At 33.4% G+C, this 26129-nt stretch overlaps 1 protein-coding gene and 1 long non-coding RNA gene across 2 annotated transcripts; one reads left to right on the top strand and one right to left on the bottom strand.

Annotated features, from left to right (window-relative positions):
• Nucleotides 1-13793: 13793 nt before the first annotated feature.
• LOC18443246 (cytochrome P450 76C2) lies at nucleotides 13794-15061 on the top strand. The gene is made up of 3 exons (XM_088858213.1): nucleotides 13794-13842; nucleotides 13983-13987; nucleotides 14609-15061. Exons 1-3 carry the CDS (start codon nucleotides 13794-13796, stop codon nucleotides 15059-15061), a joined length of 507 nt encoding a protein of 168 aa, XP_088714339.1.
• Nucleotides 15062-18229: 3168 nt separating this feature from the next.
• On the bottom strand, nucleotides 18230-23543 carry LOC148783076 (uncharacterized). The gene is made up of 3 exons (XR_016050366.1): nucleotides 23311-23543; nucleotides 21612-21711; nucleotides 18230-18440 (listed from the first exon to the last, which is right to left on the bottom strand). It is a non-coding gene; the product is annotated as an uncharacterized LOC148783076 (long non-coding RNA).
• Nucleotides 23544-26129: the final 2586 nt, after the last annotated feature.

The following is a 26129-nucleotide window of genomic DNA, read 5'->3' as shown; positions in this document are numbered from 1 at the left end:
TTTTGCATACTGTGAAACCAATGGGCAATTACTTATTGCATGAAGACTTGCTATACTACATGATATATGCATAAAAATACTAAGAATGTATATGTTATATGTGCAATGATTAAGTGGGAGCTGCTACAACCCCATGATTCTTGTAGTTGTTCTTGGATATTCAAATATGTAGGTACTCTATGATGAAAGATATAGATAAACTAAATATTCCAGTGGGAGCACCTGCTAGTGTTTGGCAGGCCAGCTAAAACGCTGACTATGTTGTTGTTCACCCATAGAACCCGAAACTATGGCATTGGTTGTATGGCTATAGAAAGGAGCAACTTAATTGAAGAACTCATTTGAGCTCATGAAGATATAACCCCATGTGATTAGGGTACGTGATGATCGTCTATGACAACATGTCCATAATTCGCGAAGCGATATGAAATATAGACCTACGACCACATTCGGGATGAGACTTGAGCAGCAAACAGAAAGAGGTGCTGCCTCCATAAATCATTAGTGAAATGATTAAAAGCGAAAGCCATGATTAATGCACTAAGAGAGGAAAGTGAAAACTGTTTGAGAGAGAGGTTATAATTGGGGGAATGAGAATACAAGGAAGAGAAATTGTAAGGCCTCAAAAGGGCAAGTGGGAGATTTTGGGTTTATGTGGCCTTTAAAGGCCTTATGAGAACTTATATGAGTATTGTATATAGAGTGTGGTCCTCTTACGGACCATAATAGGTAAATGCAATTTCCTAATACTCGGACTAAGCTTGACGTGCTAGGCCTGACAAGTTAGAAAATCCAAGGTACCTAAGCATAAAGATATAACCGATGAGAGTTTAATGGGTTAGCTCTTGATGAGTTCAGAGTATGCCCGGATGAGAGCCAATGGACTGTGTGACCCTTGTGTGTGATTAATAATCTATAGAGACAAGACTAAAACCTCATCATTGTATCATCATGCAACATGTACATAGATAGCCGTACTGAGATAGTAATCCACCATTGAGGGTGAAGCGTGTATATGTGCGACATATTATCCTCATATACCATAGAATCATGGTTGCATCATAGTCTAACAGATCATAGTTTATCTTTAGGGGAGAACCTAAAATCTACAGACTGGGATTACGTCCCCTAGCTCATCAATTGACTTTGACGGTTAAATCATGTGCTCATGCAGTGGACTATGGATCATGGGAACTACTGGATCAGTTTGAGAAAGCTAGTATGGATCATTATCCACAGTTGAAGGTGGAGTGCCCTTATATATTGATTAAATTCTAAACCTATTCGGATCTGATTCCCATCAAAAGTAATTTAATTTAATTAATGATATGTTATTTGATTTTTAAAATGTTTATTTCAATTTTTATGGATCTTTTGGTAATTTAATTTTGTCATTTGGATTTATAAATCAAGAGAAATTCATTTCTGAAATGTTTAAATAAGCTAAGAGGTTTGAAAAATCTAAAAATCAATTTTTATTATTTCTAAAATATGGAGGCCCATTTAAATCACATGGGATAATTGGGTGGGGCCCATGAGTAGCCACCAGAGGGTGGCACGCCCCACCCATAGGGGATTGTCTTTTTCTTGCTAAGTATGGTGAGCGGCATCCCATGGTAATTGGCTTTCTTTTTGTGAAAAGAAGCCTACCTGCAATAAAGGAATGAAATATGTGGTTTTAGAAAATTTTGATAATCAATAATGTTTGACTGAGAAATAAGGAATGAGTATTTACTATTAGAGAAAGTAAAGAAATATTTCGTTTATTTAACTTATTTGATGGGAAAAGGTTTAGGATGGGGATGATAAGATTCTAACACCTTCCTTAGTATGTTGACGGTGGATCTAGGGGATGGATGACTCATATCTCTCACCCCATAAGTCTCTTTAGATCGACAGTTGATATTTCCTCCTAAGATTTTATGGCAAACCCCAATGCATGAAAATTCATAAAATGGATCATTCTCCTCCCTTGTCTTTACACCACTTACTTACTCTCTCTTCTCTCTCTAAAATAAAATCTCTCTCTTTCTCTCACAAACTATCCTAAAAGGGGCACACCCAAGCTAGGCTAGGTTAAACTTGAATATCTCTCATGGGTTTTAAATGAAGCTAGGTTTTGGTTACGTGATTTGGTGGCAGCAAAAAGATCATCCCTAGATAATAGTTTTCTCACTCCTTTCTTGATTTCTATCTCTCATAAGGATCAAGCTAATGGGCTTGAATTAATCCTAACCATTGATGCTTTAGGTGGATGGTTCTAGATTGGGATCCATATATATTGTTTGGGTTTTGCCTTAGAATGAGAAATGAAGAGACCAATTAGAGATTCTGAGCACTATCAGAAGGAGGAGACGTGCCGTGGGGTTTACTAAACCTGGTTAAGGTAATCTCTGGCACCCACTTTCCTTTCTTCCATATTTATTTATTATATCTTTTATTCCCCAGCATAGTATGTGTCTTTTCTTTATTAATGAAAAATGTGGTTTTGAATGGCTTCAAGTTCTTGAGATCCTATTGTATTTTTTATTTTATTTTATTTGAAGTTGATATATTATAAAATGACTCTTATGAATGATCTAGACCGTGAAGAAAAAAAAAAGAATTGAAAAGACAAGGGATCACCCATGTACTTTCAACACCAGTTTCTTAATGTGAAGATCGACGAATTGTTCAGAGACAGAGGTGGAGTGGATAGGGGCGACTTCATCGACGCTATTCTCGACTCTTACCCAGAAAAACGGTGTGGATTTTAGCCGTAGTGAGATCTTAGCTCTGCTCTCTGTACGGCAATACTCTTGTCTCTACCATGCTAAAATTAAAAAGTAAAGTAAGCCACACAGGGGCATGGTTTGTTGTAGAACACAGGGACATCGGATATTGTTAACTCTATTTCCTATTGATGAGTGTTTTATAACTGGGAACAACTAATCTCCATTGTTCATCACGAATGGATGGAGGATGCTCCTGTGGTTAACCATACTTCAATCAAAGAAAACCAGTGTATGGTATAGTCTTTTTCATGTGAAGTCCGTAGAATGCCCATCAAATATTGCAAATTGTGGTCCACCGTGCGTGCTCGAGGGTCGAGGATCATTCAACTCTGGTTTGGTCTCATATCTCTGTGGTCGATGGCAATCAGGTTGGGTAAGTTTTGGACCTAGTGGATTCGGTCTGGGTCTAAAACCCTCAACCAGATTTGGATCCGGGTCGGGTAAGGCAGGTTGAGCCGCCCCGGACATGAAAAGAATATTTATGCACAAATACATATACATGTATTCACACACACACACACACACACACACACACACACACACACACACACACACACACACACACACACACACACACACATATATATATATATATATATATATATATATATATACGAGCAGTAATTTCATATAACGATTGTATAGTAATATAATACAACAATCTTCAAAAACCATGTTAGGGTCATTAGTTTGATCCAAATTTTAAAATATACGCTCTTTTCATTCTAATGAACAATTACAAAAAGGAAAAATTTGAAAACGTAACCTAGAAACTATATATATTTGAATACTTTCTAAATAAAAATAAAAATTGCTAGGTTATAAACCTGTTTCAAGTTTTGGAACAGATAGGTTAGATATGGGACCAAACCAGGACCAGATCTGACTAATTGCCACCCTTAAACTACTGTGGAGTGGACAATGGCTGAGCTCCTTCGAACCCTGACAAGATGACCACGGCTAAGATGAAGCTCTCAAGGACTACCATTGGTGGCCCTTAGCACTAGTGGAACAGTCAGACATATCTCAACTCCCTTACTTACAGGCAGTGGTGAAGGAGATATGGCAGCTCCACCCCCCTGTACAGCTTCTCATCCCCCATAGGACTGATACGATTGAAAATGTTGCCGAATACATCGTACCGAAACACACACAAGTACTAATCAACTATTGGGCCATTGGAAGAGACCCTAAAGTATGGGATAATCCTACCGCCTTCTTGCCAGAGAGATTCTTGGGTTGTAATGTGGGTTACAAGGGGAAGGATTTCCAATTTATTCCGTTTGGGGCGGGGTGGAGGATATGCCCTGGCCTTCCTCTTGGGGTTCGCATGGTGCACTTGATGCTTGCGTCTTTGTTGCATTAGAAGCTTCCTGGTGGATTGAAGGCAGAGGAGATGGATATGAGGGATAAGCTTGGTGTCACCTTGCAAACTTTGGTTCCACTTCGAGCCATCCCTAGTGAAGCTCGGGATTTGCAATATGCATGATACTTTATATGCTTGAAAAGTTTTTTTTTGTGGTTGTTTTTTATTTATTTTTTGGATTGTACAAAAACTTAGAAAAGAATAAACTTACAGTGTACAAATGCCGAAATTACAAAACGACTTCCACTCTGGTGGACGATATCTTGGTAAGTCATTGAGATGACAATCACACATTACACACTAAAACTATTTTACAATAGAAAGGGGGAGAAGAAGAAGAAAGCAGGAGGAAATATTCTTCTGAGCTTTCTTTTCTTCCGATGCTTCAAATGCAAAGAGACTTTCTATTTTTAGCCTTCGGACTTCAAATATTTCTTCATTGTGTTGCAGTCTGCAATTATTTTGAATGGACGTTACAGGTGGCAAGATTTGTTGCAGAGAAAGAGTCATAAGATTCGCTGCTATTTGGATGAGTGCTTCTCCTCAGTGTCACGTACGGTGATATCGATGAAGACAGAAATTGTTCGCTGGTTGTTGGTTGACGTGGAGAGTTGATGCGATATGACTGCACGGATGGTCTTTTAAAGATGAAGGAATCCGAGGTGGATGCACGGATGGTTGACGAAGGTAAAAGGAATCTCTATTTGATTTTTGTCTTATATTGCTTCATCATTATGGTGAGAATATAAGGTCACTTCATGGCACTATTTCAGCATATTATGTCACTTCATGGCACTATTTCACCATATTATGTCTTTTCATTAGCACTAGTCACGGGGTGTATTGGCAGAGGAATATTGTATATTATCATGTTAGCTTTAGTCATTTCATGGAACATATGCTTCTTTCGGGCCTTCGGGTCACGGGTTAATACAATGATTGCTTTTGAGACATACCGTGGGCTGACGTATCTTGGGTTTCTTCAATACCTTCTATTTCTGTAGCATTTTCGGCTTCTTCTGAAAAGATTTCATATAGTTGTTTTTCTAATTCAGCTCTGGTGGCTTGAGGATTATGCTTTCTCATTTGAGATATATATTCAGATAAATTATTTGGGTGAAAGTAAGAAGGAGGTTTGAAGCTAGTTGGGACTCGTTTCAGTAGAATATGTTCTGGGTCTAAATTGTGGTAGACAAACACGTCCCACCACTTCACAGCAATTTGTTTCCCCAAACATGAGATATATTCATAATTATTGATATTATTATCTGATATAGCAAATGATCATTTTAGTATCCATAGTATTTGATAAAAGGCAACAAAACATAAATGATAATTGATCTTTGGATCCTTCCCATTATATTCAATAAACTTTTCTTGAGAGGCTTGGAGTATTTTCGGCATTATTTACGAGAGAGATCCCCAAACTGTAAACCAATTTAGGAACCAATTAGGAACTGGTTCGGTTACCACCATTTTAAACTGGAGGAACCAGGTGTGTGAATTACATTGGTTCTGGATAGTAAGTATGCGATGCCAAGCATTAATATAGTCAGAGTATCGATAATGTTTATTTGGGAAATCGGGAGATTGTAATTTTCTGGAATGTAAAGGGTCTGAGCCCCATTCACTGAAATTCAGTATCTTCCGTATTTGCATATTTGAATATGATATGATTTTTGAATTCTTATGAAAATAATGAGTGAGATATATAGAACCTGTTTCAAGTAAAATCATTTCAAACCACTCTCTAGTTTTCATACCATTGGAGGGATTTAGGTTATTGCATAGGTAATATTTAGCTATTGTATTTGGGTCTTCTGAAGCATGTTCATTTTCAATGATAGCATCAACAATAAAGGCAATATTTCATATGGAGATCGGTCGGAAGTTGTAGGCTTTCGTATGGTTGGAGATTGTATGAACAACGGAGTTTGTGGAGATGATAGTATTTGGCTAGAGTGTTGAGGATAATTTAATGGACTATTTGGGATATTGGGTGAATATGGAGTCAGGCTTATGTCAGGAGATTGAATTGGGACAATATCCAGAGATGTTTCCATAAGAGCATTTCCTTTGGATTGTATGGTATTGGTATTCATAATTTGATTTTCAATTGCTCTATTCTTATTGAATAATATTAATGGGAATGATAACTCAGGTGGATCAAATCTATCAGTGTAGTAATTTTCTAAAATTCTGATGGAGCATTTTTTAGGTCGAATGTCATTGCATTCCATTCGTATTGTCCGAATGGCACATTGAATGCAGTTTTATATTTATCTTCTTTTTTTATTTTGTATTTACCAGTATCCTGATTTTAAATCAAAGTTAGAAAAGATTGTGGCTTTAGTTAGTCTATCTAATAAATCTTTTTTATTTGGGATTGGATATCTTATCCATTGAAGAACTTTATTTAATGGTTTATAGTTTATAACTAATCTAGGCACACCTCTTTCTTTTTCTGCATTTTTATTGGAATAGAATGCAGCACAACTCCAAGGAGAAGTACTTGGTCTTATTAAGTTTTTAGCTAATAATTCCTTTATTTCATTTTGACATGTTTCTAATAAAGTCGAATTCATTTGGACAAGTCTTGCTTTAGTTGGTATTTTTTATTCTTAAAATCCATTTTCATATGGCAATCCTACAATATGTTTTTTCCTGATCTAGAAAGCATTTGGTATTTCACTACAAATTTCTTGTTCAATTTTTTATTTGATTTGTTTAATTTGGTTTTGTATTTCTTCTTTTTGTAATGCTTCTTCAGTATTCCTATAAAGAATTTATTCTTTTAATGAATATAAAAATGATTCTTTATTTTGGATAATTGTTTTAACATTATTGATTTCTTTGAGTTTGGTTTTATCTATAAATTCAAATATAATTTTATTTCCAGCTATAGAGGTTTCTATTCCTATATGAGTGATTAATATTGGATATAGTAAGGTAAGAAATGGAACTCCAAATATTACTAATTGACTTAGTCCTTTTACCATAATGAAAGGTGTAGAAAAACAATGTTCTTTATTACATACTACAACATTGGATAATTTATATTTTATAAATAGTCTACTACCATCAGCTGTATTTAATATTTGAGTAGTTTTATCAAAATATTTTGTAGGTACTAATCCTTCATTTATACAGTTTAAATCAGCTCCTGAGTCTATAAGAGCTATTGAATGAAACTCATATTCTTGGTTAATAATAATTTTAACTATTACAAATCATTTTTGGGTTATTACTTTGTTTATTATATTTACAGATGTATTAGTGTCTATTTCTTCTATTTTTGTTCTTGATGTTTCAGGTATATCTACTAATTGGGTGAATTCTATTTCATCCGAGTCAGTTATTTCTTCATTAACTTCATTTTGTAATTCTAATATTTTTATTCTATTTTTGAGATGGTTTATTTCTATTTTTAGTTCACTGACTTCTTGTTTCAGTTCAGCTATAGTAGGTTCTTTATGTGTATTTTCCTTTTGACTAATTATTTTCATTATATCAGCAAAATTATATTCATCTGAGGGTTTTATTAAAGGAGTAGTTTTAGTTTTTGATTTTGTAATATTAATAAACTGAGTTAAGAATTCTCGTTTTTCATCAAGATTATTTATTTTATCTATGATGTCTAAAATTAATGAATCTTCTTTTGATAACATATTACAAGATGGCATACTACAAGAACATTCCATATCAGAAGAGCTTGAAATTATAATATTTTCATCTTCTATTTGTCCTATAAGAGAAATATCACTACTACTATCAGTTTCTGAACTTGAAGTAGATTCTTCTATATTTAATTGGATAATGTCATATATTTGATTTCTTATGTTTTCATCTAATATAATTTCATTTAGTTTTTTCTTGACTTTACATGTATTTTTATAATATCCTATTTTTTCGCATTTATAACAAACATGTATTTTCTTTTTGCCTTTTCTATATTGATCTTTAGGCAAGAATTTTTTTATATATTTTTCTTTTTTATTTCTTTTATACAATTTTCTTTCTCTCTTTTCTGGCCTATATTTTTTATGTTTATGTTTATGTTTATGTTTATGTTTATGAGTTTTGTCTTTACTTTGTTCTATATGGTACCCAAATTGTTGACATAAATCTCTTAATTCTTTTTTACCTGTCATATTTTGTTTATCTAACTGTTTCTTTAATTTCATGTCTGTGCAAAGGGCTAATCCTTCAGCACATATTTCTGCTGACAATTCTCCTAGTGTATAAGCAGAATATTATATAGTTCCACCATGTTTATTTTTTAATCTGATTCTAACTTTCTCAGCAAATAAATGTGGTAATCCTGAAATAAATTTTTCTTTCCAGTGATCACGATGACTATCTTCTCTAGATAAAAGTCTGGAAAAGAAAACATCCTTATACCATTTATAATGTGATAAAGTTGGACATCTTAAATTAGAAAGTAAGTCTTCAGATCGGGCTTCCATTAATGCAGTACTCCCCACAAAGTGAAGTGTTATAGTATAAATGAGTGTATTAACAACATCACTTTCAGAATAGACGATATCTTGATTTTGTTCATTTTTAATGGTTCATTGACGAGTATTTGTTAATATTTGATTTTTTAATATTTCAGGGAGGTGAAAATCCCACCATCCTCTTAACCAACCAGTAAATCCACAGACTATGGCCTTGGCGACCTCTTGGTCTTGGTTGCCAACCATTTTGCAAGCTGAAGCATACATTTTCATATGTTTCATTGTATCTAATACTTGGGTTTCAGCCATGCCATCAATATTCCAATTAACTATTGATCTTCCTGAATAGGAAGTTGTATGGGATATTAAATCTTCTTCAAATTGAATATCAACTGGTGTGGGTCTAAGATGATAAGGTCTGGCAGTAGCAGGTTTCCAACCTTTACCATATGCTATTCTTTGGATTTGTGGAGTATTTTCTTCTGTGAAGGTTAATGTCTGGTGTTCAATAGTGTCTTCTATTATTGGTATTTCTTCCTGAAGGGTTAATGTAGAAGATTCTGGCATTAATTTTGATTTTCTTTTTATGTCTTTTATATCTAAATCAGCTAATTTGGATATAAGTTGATCCATTAAAGTTTTATTGTTTTCAATCATACGGAATTTATTTAATTCATGAGGAGGTTTAAATAATAGAGTCTTTTTGGGTTCTGGAATTGGGTTTGGTCTAATCATATTTTCTATTCTCATAGTTTGTTTTCCTATGGATTGCATATATAAGTTTGTATAATTATTTTGTTCAATTATGTGTGGAATTAATTCAGTTCTATGAACAATTTCTCCAGTTGTCATTTTATAGGGAGTAGCTCTTGTTTCAGAAACAAGTGAACTCTCTCCTTCTTTGCTATTGCTGGGTCCTGTTATAATTATACTTCTTTCTGAAGGATGTACGCTAGTTATATTTATACTTTCTATTGTTTGATATGTGGTATATTGATTGTCTATGGTAGTTATTTTATTTTTCTCAAAATCTAGAACTTCAACTTTTCTTTCCATTAATGTTCTTCTTAACCATGTAAAGAACCCTATATTACATGTTTTTTATTTATATAACTTATTATACCTTTTATGGAATAGTTCGATTAATCTGGGTTGAAATCTTTTTAAATACCATTCTCGTATTTCTTTATTTTCTTTGGAAAGATAATCTTGTTCTATCCATTGTTTAGATAATGGTTTAGTAATGGTTAATATGTGAAAATCCATTTCTGTATCAGCAAGATCTGGTTCAGTTTTTAATGTGGGTTGATATTGTGGAATTACACTATATTATCCTTTGTTCTTAATAAACTTTGTATTTTTGGATTTGGATTCATTCTACTTGATGTAGAGTGTCTAGATGATTCTCCAATATTATTTTTTTATAATATATGTTGACGAAGTATACTTGAATCTATACTTGAATCATCCCTTATTATTTGATTAGGAAATTGGATTTCTACTCTCCCATCCTGGTGTTCTATTATTTTATCAGGAATATTTCTATTGGGTGCTTTTAAATGATTATTTTCATTTTCTATGTTCCAAGCTTTCAGGTAATTTAATATCTGACCATTGTATAGTGTTAGGAATTGTTACATTTGATTTTTCTATATTTGTTTGGAAGAGAGTAGTTTTTCCTCTGGTATCCATTTGGACAGCATTTGGGCATAATGTATTCATTACTTTGTAATATATTCTATATACAATAGCGATATTCTGAGATTCTGGTAATATATCAAAAACTTGGGTTTTAAGATTTAATGTTAATACTTTTAATATATTATGATCAGTTAAGGATATTGAATAATCTGGAACGCAATTAAAATATGCTGGTCCTCTACATAGACTTGATTCTATCATTCCTAATAGGGAATCAGAAAACTTATTATGTCTATTATCTCTTAAACATACTAGAATAGAATTGTTTAACCCTAGTCTTGTTAAAGGTTTAATAGCTATTTGAATTAATCCTATGTGTAAATAATTATAATTTTTAGTTTTATGTGCCTGTATTATTTTATTTGATAATAATTGAAAGTTTTCTTGATTACTAGTTACTGATACTATTTGTTCTACAATTTTTATTGCATAACCTACTTTTAATTTGAAGGTTTCTGTGTTATATACAATGGTTTAAAAAACGGATCGGTGACCCGGATCGGGCTTCCAAAAAACCGATCCGAATCGGCGAATGGGCGATCCGGATCGAGAATCGGGTGAATCGGTCAGAATAAAGCTTAAAACAAATCAGAAAAAATTATTAAAATTCATTATAAATATTGTTTTTTAGGAATTCAATAAGAAATGAGGGTACCCCATTAAGAATTTTCATGTTTTTGAATGAATATGCGAATATTGATATGTTCTTTCCCTGCATGAACCGCCATTCAGCATTTAATTTACATCACACAAAAGGATAAACATATAATTATCATGGAATAAGTATATCAACATACATGGACTACAATAAAGCATAAAATTAGTAACATATGATCTAAAAATAAAATGATAGACGACGTTATTATTCTTCTTGGTCACGCTGGTGCCATTGATTGAATTCGTTTAAAAATTCATTGATTCGATCTAAAAACGAATCATCGATATTAGCAGGCGTCTGACTATTCCCAAATCCCTGAGTGTTAGTGTTTTGTTGTGTTCCTAATCTAAAATCCCCGAAGATTGTCCATCGTTCATGCTCACCTGCACTGTCGTGCTCATACCTACACTTTTGCTGTTGGGACTCGATATGTGAATAATATGGCTGGGATAGAGTGGCCTCAGAATCATCATCTCTCTCATTTTCTCTTTGAATAATATGGATTAAAAAAAAAAAAAAACAAATTTTCAAAAAAATCGATCATGGATTAAAAAAAAAAAATCAGAAATTTTCAAACAATTCTATCATGGATTACAAAAAAAAATTCGATCATGGATTAAAAAAAAAAAATCAAAAATTTTCAAAAAATTCAATCATGGATTACAAAAAATTCGATCATGGATTACATAAAATTCGATCATGGATTACAAAAAAAAACAAGCAAAAAAAAACAAAAAATTCAATCGTGGATTACAAAAAAAGAAAAAAACAATTCGATCATGGATTACAAAAAATTCAATGATGGATTACAAAAAACTCTATCATGGGTTACAAAAAAAGCAAAAAACAAAAAATTCGATCATGGATTACAAAAAAAAAAACAAACATTTCGATCATGGATTACAAAAAAAAAACAAACATTTCGATCATGTATTACAAAACATTCGATCATGGATTACAAAAAATTCTATCATGGGTTACAAAAAAAAAAACAAAAACAAAAAATTCGATCATGGATTACAAGAAAAAAAAACAAAAATTTCGATCATGGATTACAAAAAATTCTATCATGGGTTACAAAAAAAAAACAAAAAAACAAAAAATTTGATCATGGATTACAAAAAAAAAAAAACAATTCGATCATGGATTAAAAAAAAATATCGATCAAGTATTACAAAAAAATCTATCATGGATTACAAAAAAAAAAAAAAAAAAAAAAGAAAAATTCCGTACGGGACTCGTCGATTCACTGTACGGACTCGCCGATTTTGTACAGTAAATCGGCGAGTCACTGTACAGAATCGTCCGGTTCTCTCTAGAACCAGACGATTCCAATTTTTTCGCCGATTCGATCCGTCTATGGCGATTTCCGAGTCAAACCGGGCGAGTCCAGTTAGAGTCGGCGTTTTTTTAAACACTGGTTATATATATTTGAAATAGGCACTTTAGGTATATTCCAATTTGTGATTTGTTTTTCAATATTATCTATTACAACTTCTTCTTTGTTTTTATCTTTAGAGTATTACTAGCTTGTGGTAATGTATTACTTGATAGATTCCTAATGAAATTTGCCATTATTAGGTTGCGGATGAGTGTTATCTGGACAGTCCTCCTTGACTACCTCTTATGCCTGTTTCGACCTCAGCGGCTCTCCTGACCTTAACGGTCTTTAGGCTGGGTGTCTGAGCGTCTCTAACCTCAACCCTCGGACCAACTTTCTCTAATGGTAAATATCAGTAGTGTTTCTACCTCATAATATACTAACACTTACTATTAATGCTTCTTAAATAAGAAACAAAGATGTATGTCGTTTATAGAGTTTTAAAACAGAGTTGGCTCTGATACCATTTAACGCCAAGATCTACTCTGATATATTTTTAACCTAAATCTATCATATAAGATTAACAAGACATGAAAAAGTAAGACTAAATTAATCTGACATAACCTAGATATAAAAATAGTAAGATAATTATGACGATTGAAAAAGGAGCTATATCTATGACTAACCAAGTAGAATAGGTATTCTCATATATTTTAACACTTAAAACAGGACTAACATAACTTTATTTAGGCATAAATTATACAGACTAACATATTGCGTACAGAAACAAGTTTACAGTGACAACACACTGTGTACAAAGACTTAGAAACAAAGAACATAAATTTACAGTGACAACATAAGCTTACAATGATAACATACAGTGTACAAAAACTTAGAAAAGAATAAACTTACGGTGTACAAATGCAAAAACTACAAAACGACTTCCACTCCGGTGGACAATACCTTGGTAAGTCCTTGAGATGACAATCACACATTACACACTAAAACTATTTTACAATAGAAAGGGGGAGAAGAAGAAGAAAGCAGGAGGAAATATTTTTCTGAGCTTGCTTTTCTTCCGATGCTTCAAATACGAAGAGACCTTCTATTTATAGCCTTCGGACTTCAAATATTTCTTCATTGTGTTGCAGTTTGCAATTATTTTGAATGGACGTTACAGGTGGCAATTCTTAATGTGAAGATCGACGAACCGTTCAGAGAGGGAGGTGGAGTGGATTGGGGCGACTTCATCGATGCTATTTTCGACTCTTAACCAGGAGAACGGTGTGGATTTTAGCCGTAGTGAGATCTTAGCTCTGCTCTCTGTACGGCAGTACTCTTGCCTCTACCATGCTGAAATTAGAAAGTAAAGTAAGCCACACAGGGGCATGGTTAGTTGTCGAACACAGGGACATCCACCATCCGTTTTTGCAAAACGGATATTGTTAACTCTATTTCCTATTGATGAGTGTTTTATAACTGGGAACAACTAATCTCCATTACTCATCACGAATGGATGGAGGATGCTCCTGTGGTTAACCATACTTCAATCAAAGAAAACCAGTGTATGGTATAGTCTTTTTCATGTGAAGTCAAAAGAATCCCCATCAAATATTGCAAATTGTGGTCCACCGTGTGTGGTCGAGGGTCGAGGATCATTTCAACTCTGGTTTGGTCTCATATCTCTGTGGTCGATGGCAAACAGGTTGGGTAAGTTTTGAACCTAGTGGATTCGGTCTGGGTCTAAAACCCTCAACTAGATTGGGATCCGGGTTGGGTAAGGGTCCAGGTTGAGCCACCCCGGACATGAAAAGAATATTTATGCACAAATACATATATATGTATTCACACACACACACACATTTATATATATATATATATATACATATATATATATATATGAGCAGTAATTTCATACAACGATTGTATAGTAATATAATACAACAATCTTCAAAAACCATGTTAAGATTATTAGTTTGATCCAAATTTTAAAATATACGCTCTTTTCATTCTAATGAACAATTACAAAAAGGAAAAATTTGAAAACGCAAACTAGAAACTATATATATTTGAATACTTTCAAAATAAAAATAAAAATTGCTGGGTTATAAACCTGTTTCAAGTTTTGGAATAGATAGGTTAGGTATGGGACCAGACCAGGACCGGACCTGACCAATTGCCTCCTCTAAACTACTGTGGAGTGGGCAATGGCTGAGCTCCTTCGAACCCTGACAAGATGACCATGGCTAAGATGGAGCTCTCAAGGACCACCGTTGGTGGCCCTTAGCACTAGTGGAACAGTCAGACATATCTCAACTCCCTTACTTACAGGCAGTGGTGAAGGAGATATGGCAGCTCCACCCCCATGTACAGCTTCTCATCCCCCATAAGACTGATACGATTGAAAATGTTGCCGAATACATTGTACCGAAACACACACAAGTACTAATCAACTATTGGGCCATTGGAAGAGACCCTAAAGTATGGGATAATCCTATCGCCTTCTTGCCGGAGAGATTCTTGGGTTGTAATGTGGATTACAAGGGGAAGGATTTCCAATTTATTCCGTTTGGGGCGGGGTGGAAGACATGCCCTGGCCTTCCTCTTGGGGTTCGCATGGTGCACTTGATGCTTGCGTCTTTGTTGCATTATTTTGATTGGGAGCTTTCTGGTGGATTGAAGGCAGAGGAGATGGATATGAGGGATAAGTTTGGTGTCACCTTGCAAACTTTGGTTCCACTTCGAGCCATCCCTAGTGAAGCTCGGGATTTGCAATGTGCATGATACTTTATATGCTTGAAAAGTGTTTTTTTGTGGTTGTTTTTTAGTTTTTTTTTGGATTGTATATTATGAGACCATTTATTTTTGTTGAATTATCTATAGAGAAACTATTTATCTGTTGTACATGGAGGTCACAATTATTTTTATCCTTTAAATTTCAAAATGAGTGGTTGTAAGAGTGTCATTAAATAGGAAAAAAATCTTAAAATGATTTCTCAAAGTGATTAATGACTCACCCCAAGCCTTCTAATTTGCCGTGTAATGTGTGAGAATGATTGTGACCTCTATGTACATAAGAGAAATGATCTCTTTGTAGACAATCCCTTATTTTTTGGTGAGGTGATGGAGGCCACACAGCCAATGTCAATTGCTTTCCAAGCATTGTTGTTCTTATGCACAAGCTTGAGGAGCTCATGGACCTTGCGGTGGCGGAGGGTTTGTAGGGCATTGAGATGCTGGGTGTGGAAGAGCTGAGTGTTGTACAGGCGGCGGAGGGTGCGCCTGTAGGGGCCGACTTGGGCCCATGCAATCGAAAAGTGACCATGATGGCCACGAGGGTGGTGCGCCCCGTCAAGGCCTGGTCATTCTTTTACAGCACCTCCTTGGCCATGTCCGACGATGAGACGATTGTGGTGAGGTAGCCGAGTCGGAGCATCATTAGGGGACTGTGTATCTCAATGAGGGCAGCAAGGGCCTCATTCGGTTTTTTGCCGAGCTTGTGGAGGCTGCTCACTATGGGGAGGCTGCCCATTCATCAGTTCAAGTTTTACCTAGCACCAATACAATATATATATATATATATATATATATATATATATATATATATATATAAAAGTTAGCCCACTAGCTAACAGCTACATTGTTAGTCAAATAATTTCCAATGGTCACAATTGTATTTCGTATTTATATTTGCATTTATTTTTTTGAAATTTTGAACGTCTATTCTTCAAAAATAAGCGAATTTAATAAAAATATAAACAAATAATATGAAAAAAATATACTGACCAAAATACCCCCAAAACTTCGCAGAGGTATTTCGATCAATTTATATTTTGCATATTATTTTTTAAATAATTTTATTAGGCGAGCCTTGATGAGAAGAATGAATGCGTAAAATTTAAAATGATTTGGATTTGTAGAAAAAAAAATGAAAATTCAAATTCAAAATGAGGTCGTGACCATCAGATCGTCCCAGATTCAGTCTGAGTCGTTGGCTAACACGGTAGCTGTTAGCCCGTAGGCTAACGTCAGCCTTTCCTATATATATATATATATATATATATATATATATATACACATACACCGATTCGTCTATCGCTACAGTAAACGTCGAATGGCCCAGATTGAATCTGAGCCGATTTGACGATCACGGATGTCCGGTAGTGTTTTATTTTTCATTTTTTTTCTACAAATCGAAATAATCTGAAATTTGGAGAATGTATTCATAAAAATAGGAGAATCTAAGAAAAATATCGAAAAAAAATACATGAAATAAATTGACCAAAATACCCTTGAAATTTGTCACCAGTATTTTGATCAACTTTGTTTTTGTGAATTATTTTTTTTATATTTTTATTAGGTGTACCTCACTAAGATGTATACACGCTCCATGTTTTAGATCATTCCAAATTGTAGAAAAAATATTAAAATTCAAACTCTCGGACAACCTTGACTGTCAGATCGGTCTAGATTCGATCTGGGCCGTTGAGCGTTTACTGTAGCGGCATGGGTGTATATATATATATATATATATATATATATATATATATATATATATATATATATATATATAAGAAAAAACTACGCAACGCCTATAGTAGAAAATGAACAGTGATTTCGCCTACCCCCATCACTGTCCAAACTTCATCATACGGTCACGATTGTCTAGTAGTATTTTATTTTTTATTTTTTTTCCGCAAATCAGAATGACCTGAAATTTGGAGTGTGTATTCATAAAAAGTAGGGGAATCTTTGAAAAAAAAAATATTTTACATGAAACAAACTAACCAAAATACCTAGGAAATATTCAAGGGTATTTTGGTCAATTTAATTTTTACGGAAATTTTTTTTTATTTTTTATTAGATGCGCATCAGTAAGATGTATATACTCTTTAAGTTTCAGGTCATTCCAATTTGTAGAAAAAAAATGAAAAATAAAACACTACCAGACAATAGTGATCGTGCGATGAAATTTGGATGGTGATGAGGGTAGGCGAAATTACTATTTATTTTTGTCTATAGGTGTTAGAAAGACTTTTCCATATATATATAATTGTATCGTGATTGTGCGATGAACTTTGGATGGTGATGAGGATAGACGAAATCACCATTCACTTTCGCCTTTAGGGATTGAAAAGACTTTTTGATATTGTTCATTTTATTTCGTCTGCGACGCCCTTCACCGTCCATGATGGTAAAGTTTAAAAGTTAGAACTTATTTGGAACCTTAGGAAGGTGATGGTCTCGTAACTTGTGACAACCAACCATCAAGGTCCCTTTTAAGAGCATGATGACCTTACAAGTTATAGGAACCAACCATCATGCCCAAAAGGTCCTTTAAATTAAGAGTTGCCGCAAGTTAAAAACTAAGGACTGTGATGGGTGGTTCCCAAAAGTTATACACCATCACATTCTTCGATGGTTGGTTCCTATAAGTCATAAGTTTGCTTGATATAATTTAGAAGACCATCACGGACTTCTTAGGACCATGATGGTTCTCATGACTTAAAAATCTTAAATGGACGACTTTCACAGTCTTAATAGGACCATGAAGGTATTTTAGGTTAAAAAGAAAAAAGGTGAACACTAAAAAAGTACTATGAATGAGGTTTCGAAAAAAATAAGATTTTTTTCTAATTTTATTGAAAAAAAGAGAATATTTTTTATAATTTCTCTAAAAAAACATAAGGCTTCTAACCCCTTAGACCCATAGCCCTTTATATCCCTTTATATGGCTCTCTTTCTCTCTTGTCAAAAATATCCCCTTTTTTTTTTTGATATAGTTTATTGGTAGAAATCAAAGTTTAGACAATATTAATCACTGAAGCCCAACACCTTCCCTCTTTATTTTTGTATCTCTACGGCAGCAGCTAACGTTTCTAACTGGGTTGTCTTCCCCCAAACCCTAAACCGCTCCCAAAAAATAAAAAGAAAGAAAAAAACCCACCGCCTCTTTCTTGTCTTATCTTCTCTTCACTTCGCATCGCATCCCATTTATCTCTCTCCCACAAATGTCCATTATCCTCTTCCCTCCTCTTTTCATTTCATCTCTTGTCTTTCTCTCTCTCCCACAAAAGTTCATTATCCTCTTTCTTTCTCTTCTCATCTCTCTCCATAGTCCACGCAAAAGTCATCTCTCTCCATAGTCCACGCAAAAGTAAGCCTATAATAAACAATAAAAACTTGAAAATATATAAAAAATAAAAATTTATAATAAATAAAAATCAAATGGGATTGTGAGGCTCTAATAAATAAAAAATTGAAAAAAAAGATTTATAATAATTAAAAATTGACATATAATAATTAAAACTTTACGTAGAACTTGGCCAATTGTTTTTAGGAATCAATAGGTTTGCACTGATTCCCCGATAACCAATCAGACAATTCTGATCCGAATTGACATTTATTTATAGGAAAATCATTTCATAGGGATGCAACCCTATCAAAATAAGTAAAGACTTACCTCATAACTCATCTAAAGCTGCAATTCAAGAATTGGAAAACCGTTATATCAATCATCTCAGCTTGACTATCATGTTGTGAAGAAAAATTAGAATTTCACGCTAAAAAAATATGGTGTATTACAACAAATTATCTAGACTGTCTATTTCACCCTTACAATAAGTGTTCATAGATCTGCAAGATTTGTGCATTTTTTGAGTTTCAAATTTTATCGTCGGTATTGAAATTGATTTTAGGGCCATCATGGAGCTTTTTGTTGCGAGAAGCGTTTTTCGGAGGATTTGAGGTAAGGCTTTATTTTGTTTTCATAATGTGTAGACTTTATAGAAACTTTATACTTATTTATAATGGGGTCGTTATTTCCTATTTTCTCTTTTCTAAATAACTATCTCCTTGCATATTTTAATTCTAAATTTGAGGTTTTAGAAAATGGTGTGGTTTCTATAAGGTTGCAACCTTAAACAATCCAATTACGGCGCACCTCCAAATTTTACCATGACATGTAATTTTGGTGTAAAACATTATTAAGATTATCTCAAAATCTATTCTCATCTCTAATTATATAATTTTAAACTCCAAAAATGGTTAAAATCGAGTAGATCTATAAACATATGAAAATCTTGAAAATTGATGGTCTAGATAATGTGTTGCAAGATGCACTATTTTTGGGACTCATAATCTTTTTTTTTTTCATATTCATACATCTCGATGTCGAGATGATCTATTAAATGAATTTTCACCATTAAAAAAAATTTCTTCGGTGGATTTTTTAGGTGCATATGTAACTACATTTTAGGGTTGCAATCTTATATAAACTTTTTCCTTTAGAAAATAATTCTAAGAAGGTCTCTTGTTTCGTACTTAAGACATTTCTTGAATAAGAACATTCATTTTTTGAATCTCTTACTTCTAAATCAGAAAAAAAGGAATAGTATGTATCTTCTTTCTCTTCTCTGGATAATTTTTCTAAATTATTAATGTGTTTTTTTAAGAAGGGTGCAGTTGGCATAATGATGCATCCGTAGATGTAGAGGTAAGGTGCACCTTCAATTTTATCATGGTATATAATTTCGATGTAAAATGTTCTTAGAATTATCTCAAAATCTATTTTCATATCTAATTATATTATAAAATTTTAAATTTCAAAAATGGTTAAAATCAAGTACATCTATAAAGATATGAAAATCTTGAAAATGGACGGTGTATATAATATGTTGTAAGATGCACTATTTCTGATACTCAAAATCTTTTTATTTTTCATAGTCATACATCCCTATGTCGAGATGATCAATCAAATGGTTTTTCAACATTAAAACAACCTTTTTTGTTGGATTTTTGAGATGCATACGTAACTCTACATTATAAGGTTGCAACCTTATATAAACTTTTTCCTCGTTAGAATAGCATTTGTCAGTATAAAGTTATTTCTTTCCACATTTATGATAGGTCGGGACTTCCTTTTGTTTTTTCTTTCTCGTTTTATTTTTTGAGTAATTTTTCTTAGATTTTTTAGAGTAAAATTTTGAGCTTTTAAAATATTTTCTGTGTTTTATGATAGGATCATAGGGATCTATTCCAAGTTGTTAACATAAATTTCTGAAATTTTTTTTGCTAATTATTAATTTTTTTTAATTTGAGTTTTTAGTCGTAAATCATTACACAACATTAAGAATGTTTTATTAATTATTTGAATAATTTCAGATAAGTAAGAAGAGAAAGATCCTCAATTATATATGATCGTACCTGCTACATTTTGAGAGACCAAAAATGAACTTTTCTTTTCAATAGATGCTATCAGCATCAAAAAGGGTTAAAAGTCTAATAAGGAAGACATTCTTATACCAGTGGAAAAGGGATTAAGGATCATTTGTTTTTTACTTAAATTTAAATAATTATTCCACCAACTTTTTAGCTGTCCCAAAAAGCTGCAACTATTAGATTGGCTATTGTATGAGTGTTTTCTTAATAAACAGGTAGTAGCATTCATAATTATGTTTCGGATAGTATTTACAATTTGGTGTTCGGTCACTCCATCTATATTCTATTCATTGATAGAATTTCCAAAAAATGTTTGGGTGACAATATCCGAGACTTTTTCAAATAGAATTTCAACAAGGGAAGGACGTTCATAATTTTTTCTTTTAACATTTTGGGTTACATTGATATTGTTAAGCATTTTTTTTACTTGGTAAAAATTTTAAAATATTCTGCCTTTATTTCATCGGATTGAGCATCTCTTTCTTCGGTAGACTAGTCAAAGGGAAATTTCATCTGAGTTTTCATCACTGGTATTCGATTCAAATAGCACATTTACTTTCCTTTTAAAGGATAATTTCGAAAATTGATTAGTTAGAGAGTCAAGCACAATTGTAGATATTTTTAAAGTCTCTTTAAATAAATTTATTATTTCTGAAATGTTAGGCATTAATGTTGCTAAAGGTTTCATTCCAAAATGTAAAGGTTTCTTAAAATATTTTTGGGGGAAGTCTGTTTGAATTTTTTATTTCCTTTTTTTGTAAAAATAATTTGCTCTATGGGCTGAACCTCATGTTTGATTTCTTCTAGAATAGACTCTATTCTTTCTGTTTGAGATCCTAGAGGCTGTAATAAAGGTTTGTATGATTTTGTTGCTCTACTAGATCATTTGAGGCTAGTATTCCAGAAATATCTCTTATTGCTAATGTATTATCAGAGGTAATTATACTTCTAGTAGAAGGGTGTATTTTATATATATATATATATATATATATATATATATTATGTTATTATACTAACCTAAAGTGCTGCAAAATGGAAGGATCATTTTAACGTCCATGAATCATACATCATAGATCGAATTGCTTAATTGAAAAAATTAAGTGCTATCATATACCTTTGTATCAGCAACGATCACGAGCTAGAGATAAGCAGACTCGAACCATTGACATCCGTCACAAGGTAAACTACCACCTCTCGAGCCTTCTAGGCTGATTCTGTCATAGAGGCCACCAACAGACAATAACTCCCACCAAACACAGCTTACAACTTTCATTGTAATGTGCTCTTATATTATAGTGATGTTATTATACTGTATTATATTATAAATTAACAAAATATTTTATTTTATATATATTATAATATAGATATAACTATTATTAGTAAAGGAGACAATTTATATAAGGTTGTAACCTTAAAATGTAGAATTAAAGATATACCTCAAAAATCCATCGGAAAAGGTTGTTTTAATGTTGAAAAACTTTCTAATTGATCATCTCGACATCAAGATATATGAGTAAGAAAAAAAAAAGATTTTGAGTTCAAAAAATAGTGCATCTTGCAGCTCACTATCTAAACCGTCCATTTTCAAGATTTTCATTTCATTATGAATCTACTTGATTTTAACCGTTTTTAGAGTTCAGAATTTTATAGTTAGACATGAAAAATAAATTTTTAGATAATCCTAAAAAAAAATTACACCAAAATTACATATTATTATAAAATTTGGAGGTGCGCCTTAATTGGATTGTTTAAGGTTACAACCTTATACAAACCACAACTATTAGTAAATTATCATATTTTATATCATATTACATTGTAAAAATATATTTGTAACTTTCTTCGAATCGTGGCAGTGCAGGGGTGGCCATGGTCTGTCGCTTTTCTCAAAGAAATAATAAAATGGAGAAAAAATAAGTTTCGATTTTTTTCAATTTTACTATTCTCAAACCGGTGAAACTCCAACGTAAAAGACAAAGTGATAAACCATAATTCACAAACTCTATCTAATACAAAATGTATTAGGACAAGCTCCCAAACCAGGACTTAGCCGTGGTCTTTTGATACCAAGAAACCCCTGTTTGTATCGTCGCCCTGCAATTTATCTTTCTCTAATTTGATGATGCTCTCCATAACATAAACGAAATTTTCCTTCTTCCTTCGCCCGCTCCCTGGATTCATTCTTATAACTCTCTCGTCTTTCTTGCAAATCTTGATGCTTAAGTGATTTTTCCATCTCCAAGTTAAGTTTTTACAATTTTTACTGTCAACCCATTCCAGAAAATTCGGCAACATTTATCCAGGGTAAATTTCATAAGAAAATTATTAGAACTATCTTAGTACCGGATCACTCCCTATACCAGTTGAGTTCTTGTAGAAATTAGAATAGGTTTTGGAGGATACCAATCAAATTCCCATAGAAATTAAATCTCGTTCTGGAGGTTATACAGAATAATAACGGATTTCTAGGATTTGAGGTTACGAGAAAAGCTCTCTTTCTTCAAAATGTTGATCACCCTCCTACCCGGTACAATTTTGGAATGCAACAGGATTTTTGGTGAACACTGAAAGAAAGACCTATGTAATCTTTTGTAGGGGAGATACAATTTTTTTTTTTTTAAATAATCACCCCTTATAATTTTGGCAACAAGATCACTCACAGATGGTCTTTTTACAAACAATAGAAATTCCAAAAATTAAATAACACATCAATAAAATAATCTCAACTACTTGGTGTCATTCATACAACCTAATACTGTGTTTGAGAATATAAAATAAAAGAACAAACAATTAATAGAAAAGATGCCAGAGATTACCTCAACCGGGCTTTTTACACTCCACACCGAGTCACCACATTCAATGGCACCGGATCAGCAGTCTAACTTCAATCTCGAGAAAGCTAATTTAATCCAAACTAGGTAACCTCCCTTAAATCTCTACAAAACCCTAACTCCAAAATAATTAGGCTCGAACCCTAATTTTCCCAACCTTTAGATTAGATCAGGAAAGAAAGAGAAAGAGAGAGAAAATAAGAGAGTAGAGAGAGAGAGGCGTGGCCCTAGAGAAGAGAGAAAAAGGGGCGTGGCCTCTAGGCATGAGAGAGAGAGAGTTTATGGGAGAGATATGTATGTTGAAATGGGGGGAGAGTATCCCTATTTTTAGTGAAATTTAGGTCTAGGGTTTCTTTAAGGTTTCCCATAGTTTGTCTCTTTCTTGATATTGAATATGGACCGTTGATCAAGATGACTTGTGGGGTCAGAGATTTAAGCCATCCATTCCATAGACGGGTCATCAACATTATGGAAGGTGCATGAACCATTATCCCCCTTTTCTTAAACCATTTTCCCATCAAAATATTTAAATAAATTAAATCCATTAAAGATATAATGCATACCATAAATTGCATATTCCATCTCATATTTTCCATAAGAATATTTCAATAATATCAATTCAAGATATTCTTTCAATAATCAAGATAAGATATGGTCAATATTTTCTAATCAATATTTGAACGCATGCCACAAGATGTAGTTACCATTTTTAACAAACTTGAAGACAAAACAAGATAAGGTATCCAAGGGTGGGGCGTGCAACCCATGTACGTCATGTGGGGCCCCACCTAATACCCACATGGTGGGCCCATGTGCACTATTGGTCCCCTATGTATTTTTTTTAATAAATATTTTTAAAAAAATGAATTTTAAAATACTATAACTTTGTAAATTAATAACTTCATTTTTATAAGTCTAAAAATAAGAAATAAAATATCAAATGACTTACAGAAATTCAAATAATAAATCTAAAATAATTCAATAAACGTAATTAAATTAATATGATGGGAAGTTGATCCATATGGTTCAGGAATTCAATCAACGATCACGGGGTACTCCACCTTCAACTGTGGACTACAGACCACACTTGCTTTATCAAATCGATCCAGTGTTTCTCATGAACCACAGTCCAAGCAGGGGCTCATTAGCGGGTCACCAAAGTCTGGTCGTGAGCCAAGGAGTCGCAATCCCAGTCTGTAGATTACAGGTCCTCCCCTAGAGACAAGTCAAGGTCACCACGACTTAATGCGACGACAACTCTATGGCGCATAGGGGTATCTCTCGTACATGCATATGCTTCACCCAAAGGTGGATATTAAGCTTTTCCGAACGATCTATCTATATGCATGCCGTGTGATGGAACATGGATAAGGTTTCGGCCCTCGCCTCTGTAGGCCTACCATTATACACAAGGGTCACACAGTCCCTCGGCTCATTCATCTAGGCATAAGCTCTGACTTCATCAAGGGAAAACCCAAAAACCCTTCTCGGTTTATTTTTTATGCCCTGGTACGTTGGGTTTTCTAACCAACTGGCCTAGATCGTCAAGCACAGTCCGTTATCCGCAAATATCATTTATTTAGTATGGTCTTCGAGGGACCACACTCTCACTAAATTTATGTTTCACTATAATAAATGTATTTCATTACACACTTATAAAGCTTTTAAAGGCCACATAAACCCAATAAACATGCCTCCAATATACGACCAAATCATAATCTTCCACAGTTTTGGAGTTCACTCTCAACATACTAGCATAAAACCACAGCTATAAAATCTTCCATTCATTATTGCTTCCGTAATACTTTGATTGGGAACAACACTAATAAACTAAGACCTTTCAGCGCCATTGGAATCATAGGAGCCTCCCTGTCACACCTCAGAGCAAAAGACGACCATGACCAGGTCGTGGACAAAAATGTCACATAAGCATCTCATAAAACCCTTCAAAACTTCACATGCCAACACAATAATGTTCAGGACGAGAGAGAAAACAATTACTTTGAGCGAATGAGAGAGAAACAAAACCTTTTCAAGAACTCTTCATGAGCCAAAAGACAAAACTGTACGTCATAAAGTATCTACGGGTTTATATAAGTGATATTAAAAATGCGAGGTCGGAATGCAATCGTTTTGTCTGACTAGAAAATCGATAATACTGTACTGATTCTATAGAAATATAGGAAATCATTTGGCTCTCTAGAAAAGGACAGACGGTTCGCTATAATAAAACGACATTTTACTACAGCAAAAAACTTCGATTCACCGACCTAGATTGGTTCATGATATGTTCACCATTTTTTCTACACAGTAAAACAATAATTTGGACCGCCGATTCACCAATCCATACCATTTTTTGTGATGCTTGATTCTAGTCACCAATCATTTTTTAAAGGGTGCAGTTTGTGCAGAGCCGAGGCTTTAAACAATCAACGTAAGGTTCACCTTATATGGTTTCGATTATGAAAATCTTTTTTATAGCCTTAAAATATATTTTCATCTCTAATTATAAATTATCAAGTTTAAAAAGTAGTGTAGATCAAGCGGATCTATAAAAATTTGAAAGTCTTCAAAATTGATGATCCAAAAATGCATTATAATATGCACTATTTCCAAAACTTGAAATCCATTTTTTTCTCATGTCAATGCATCTTGATGTTGAGATGATCAATTTGAAGATATTCGAGCATCAAAACAACCTCTTTTAATGAAATTTTTGAGGTGTGTTCTAATTTGATTGTTTAGAACCTCGGCTATATATAATAAAAAAGACTTATGACAAATCAAATAGAACCATGTATGAG

The sequence above is a fragment of the Amborella trichopoda genome, chromosome 2 (assembly GCF_054954075.1).
Source record: "Amborella trichopoda isolate Santa Cruz 75 chromosome 2, AtrichopodaSantaCruz75HAP2 v2.0, whole genome shotgun sequence".
Taxonomy (NCBI): domain Eukaryota; kingdom Viridiplantae; phylum Streptophyta; class Magnoliopsida; order Amborellales; family Amborellaceae; genus Amborella; species Amborella trichopoda.
This window is presented reverse-complemented; position numbering and strand designations above follow the sequence as displayed.

Bases quoted from the DNA above. Each gene is read 5' to 3' on its own strand.
- LOC18443246 (XM_088858213.1), top strand. From the start codon at position 13,794: ATGGAGGATGCTCCTGTGGTTAACCATACTTCAATCAAAGAAAACCAG.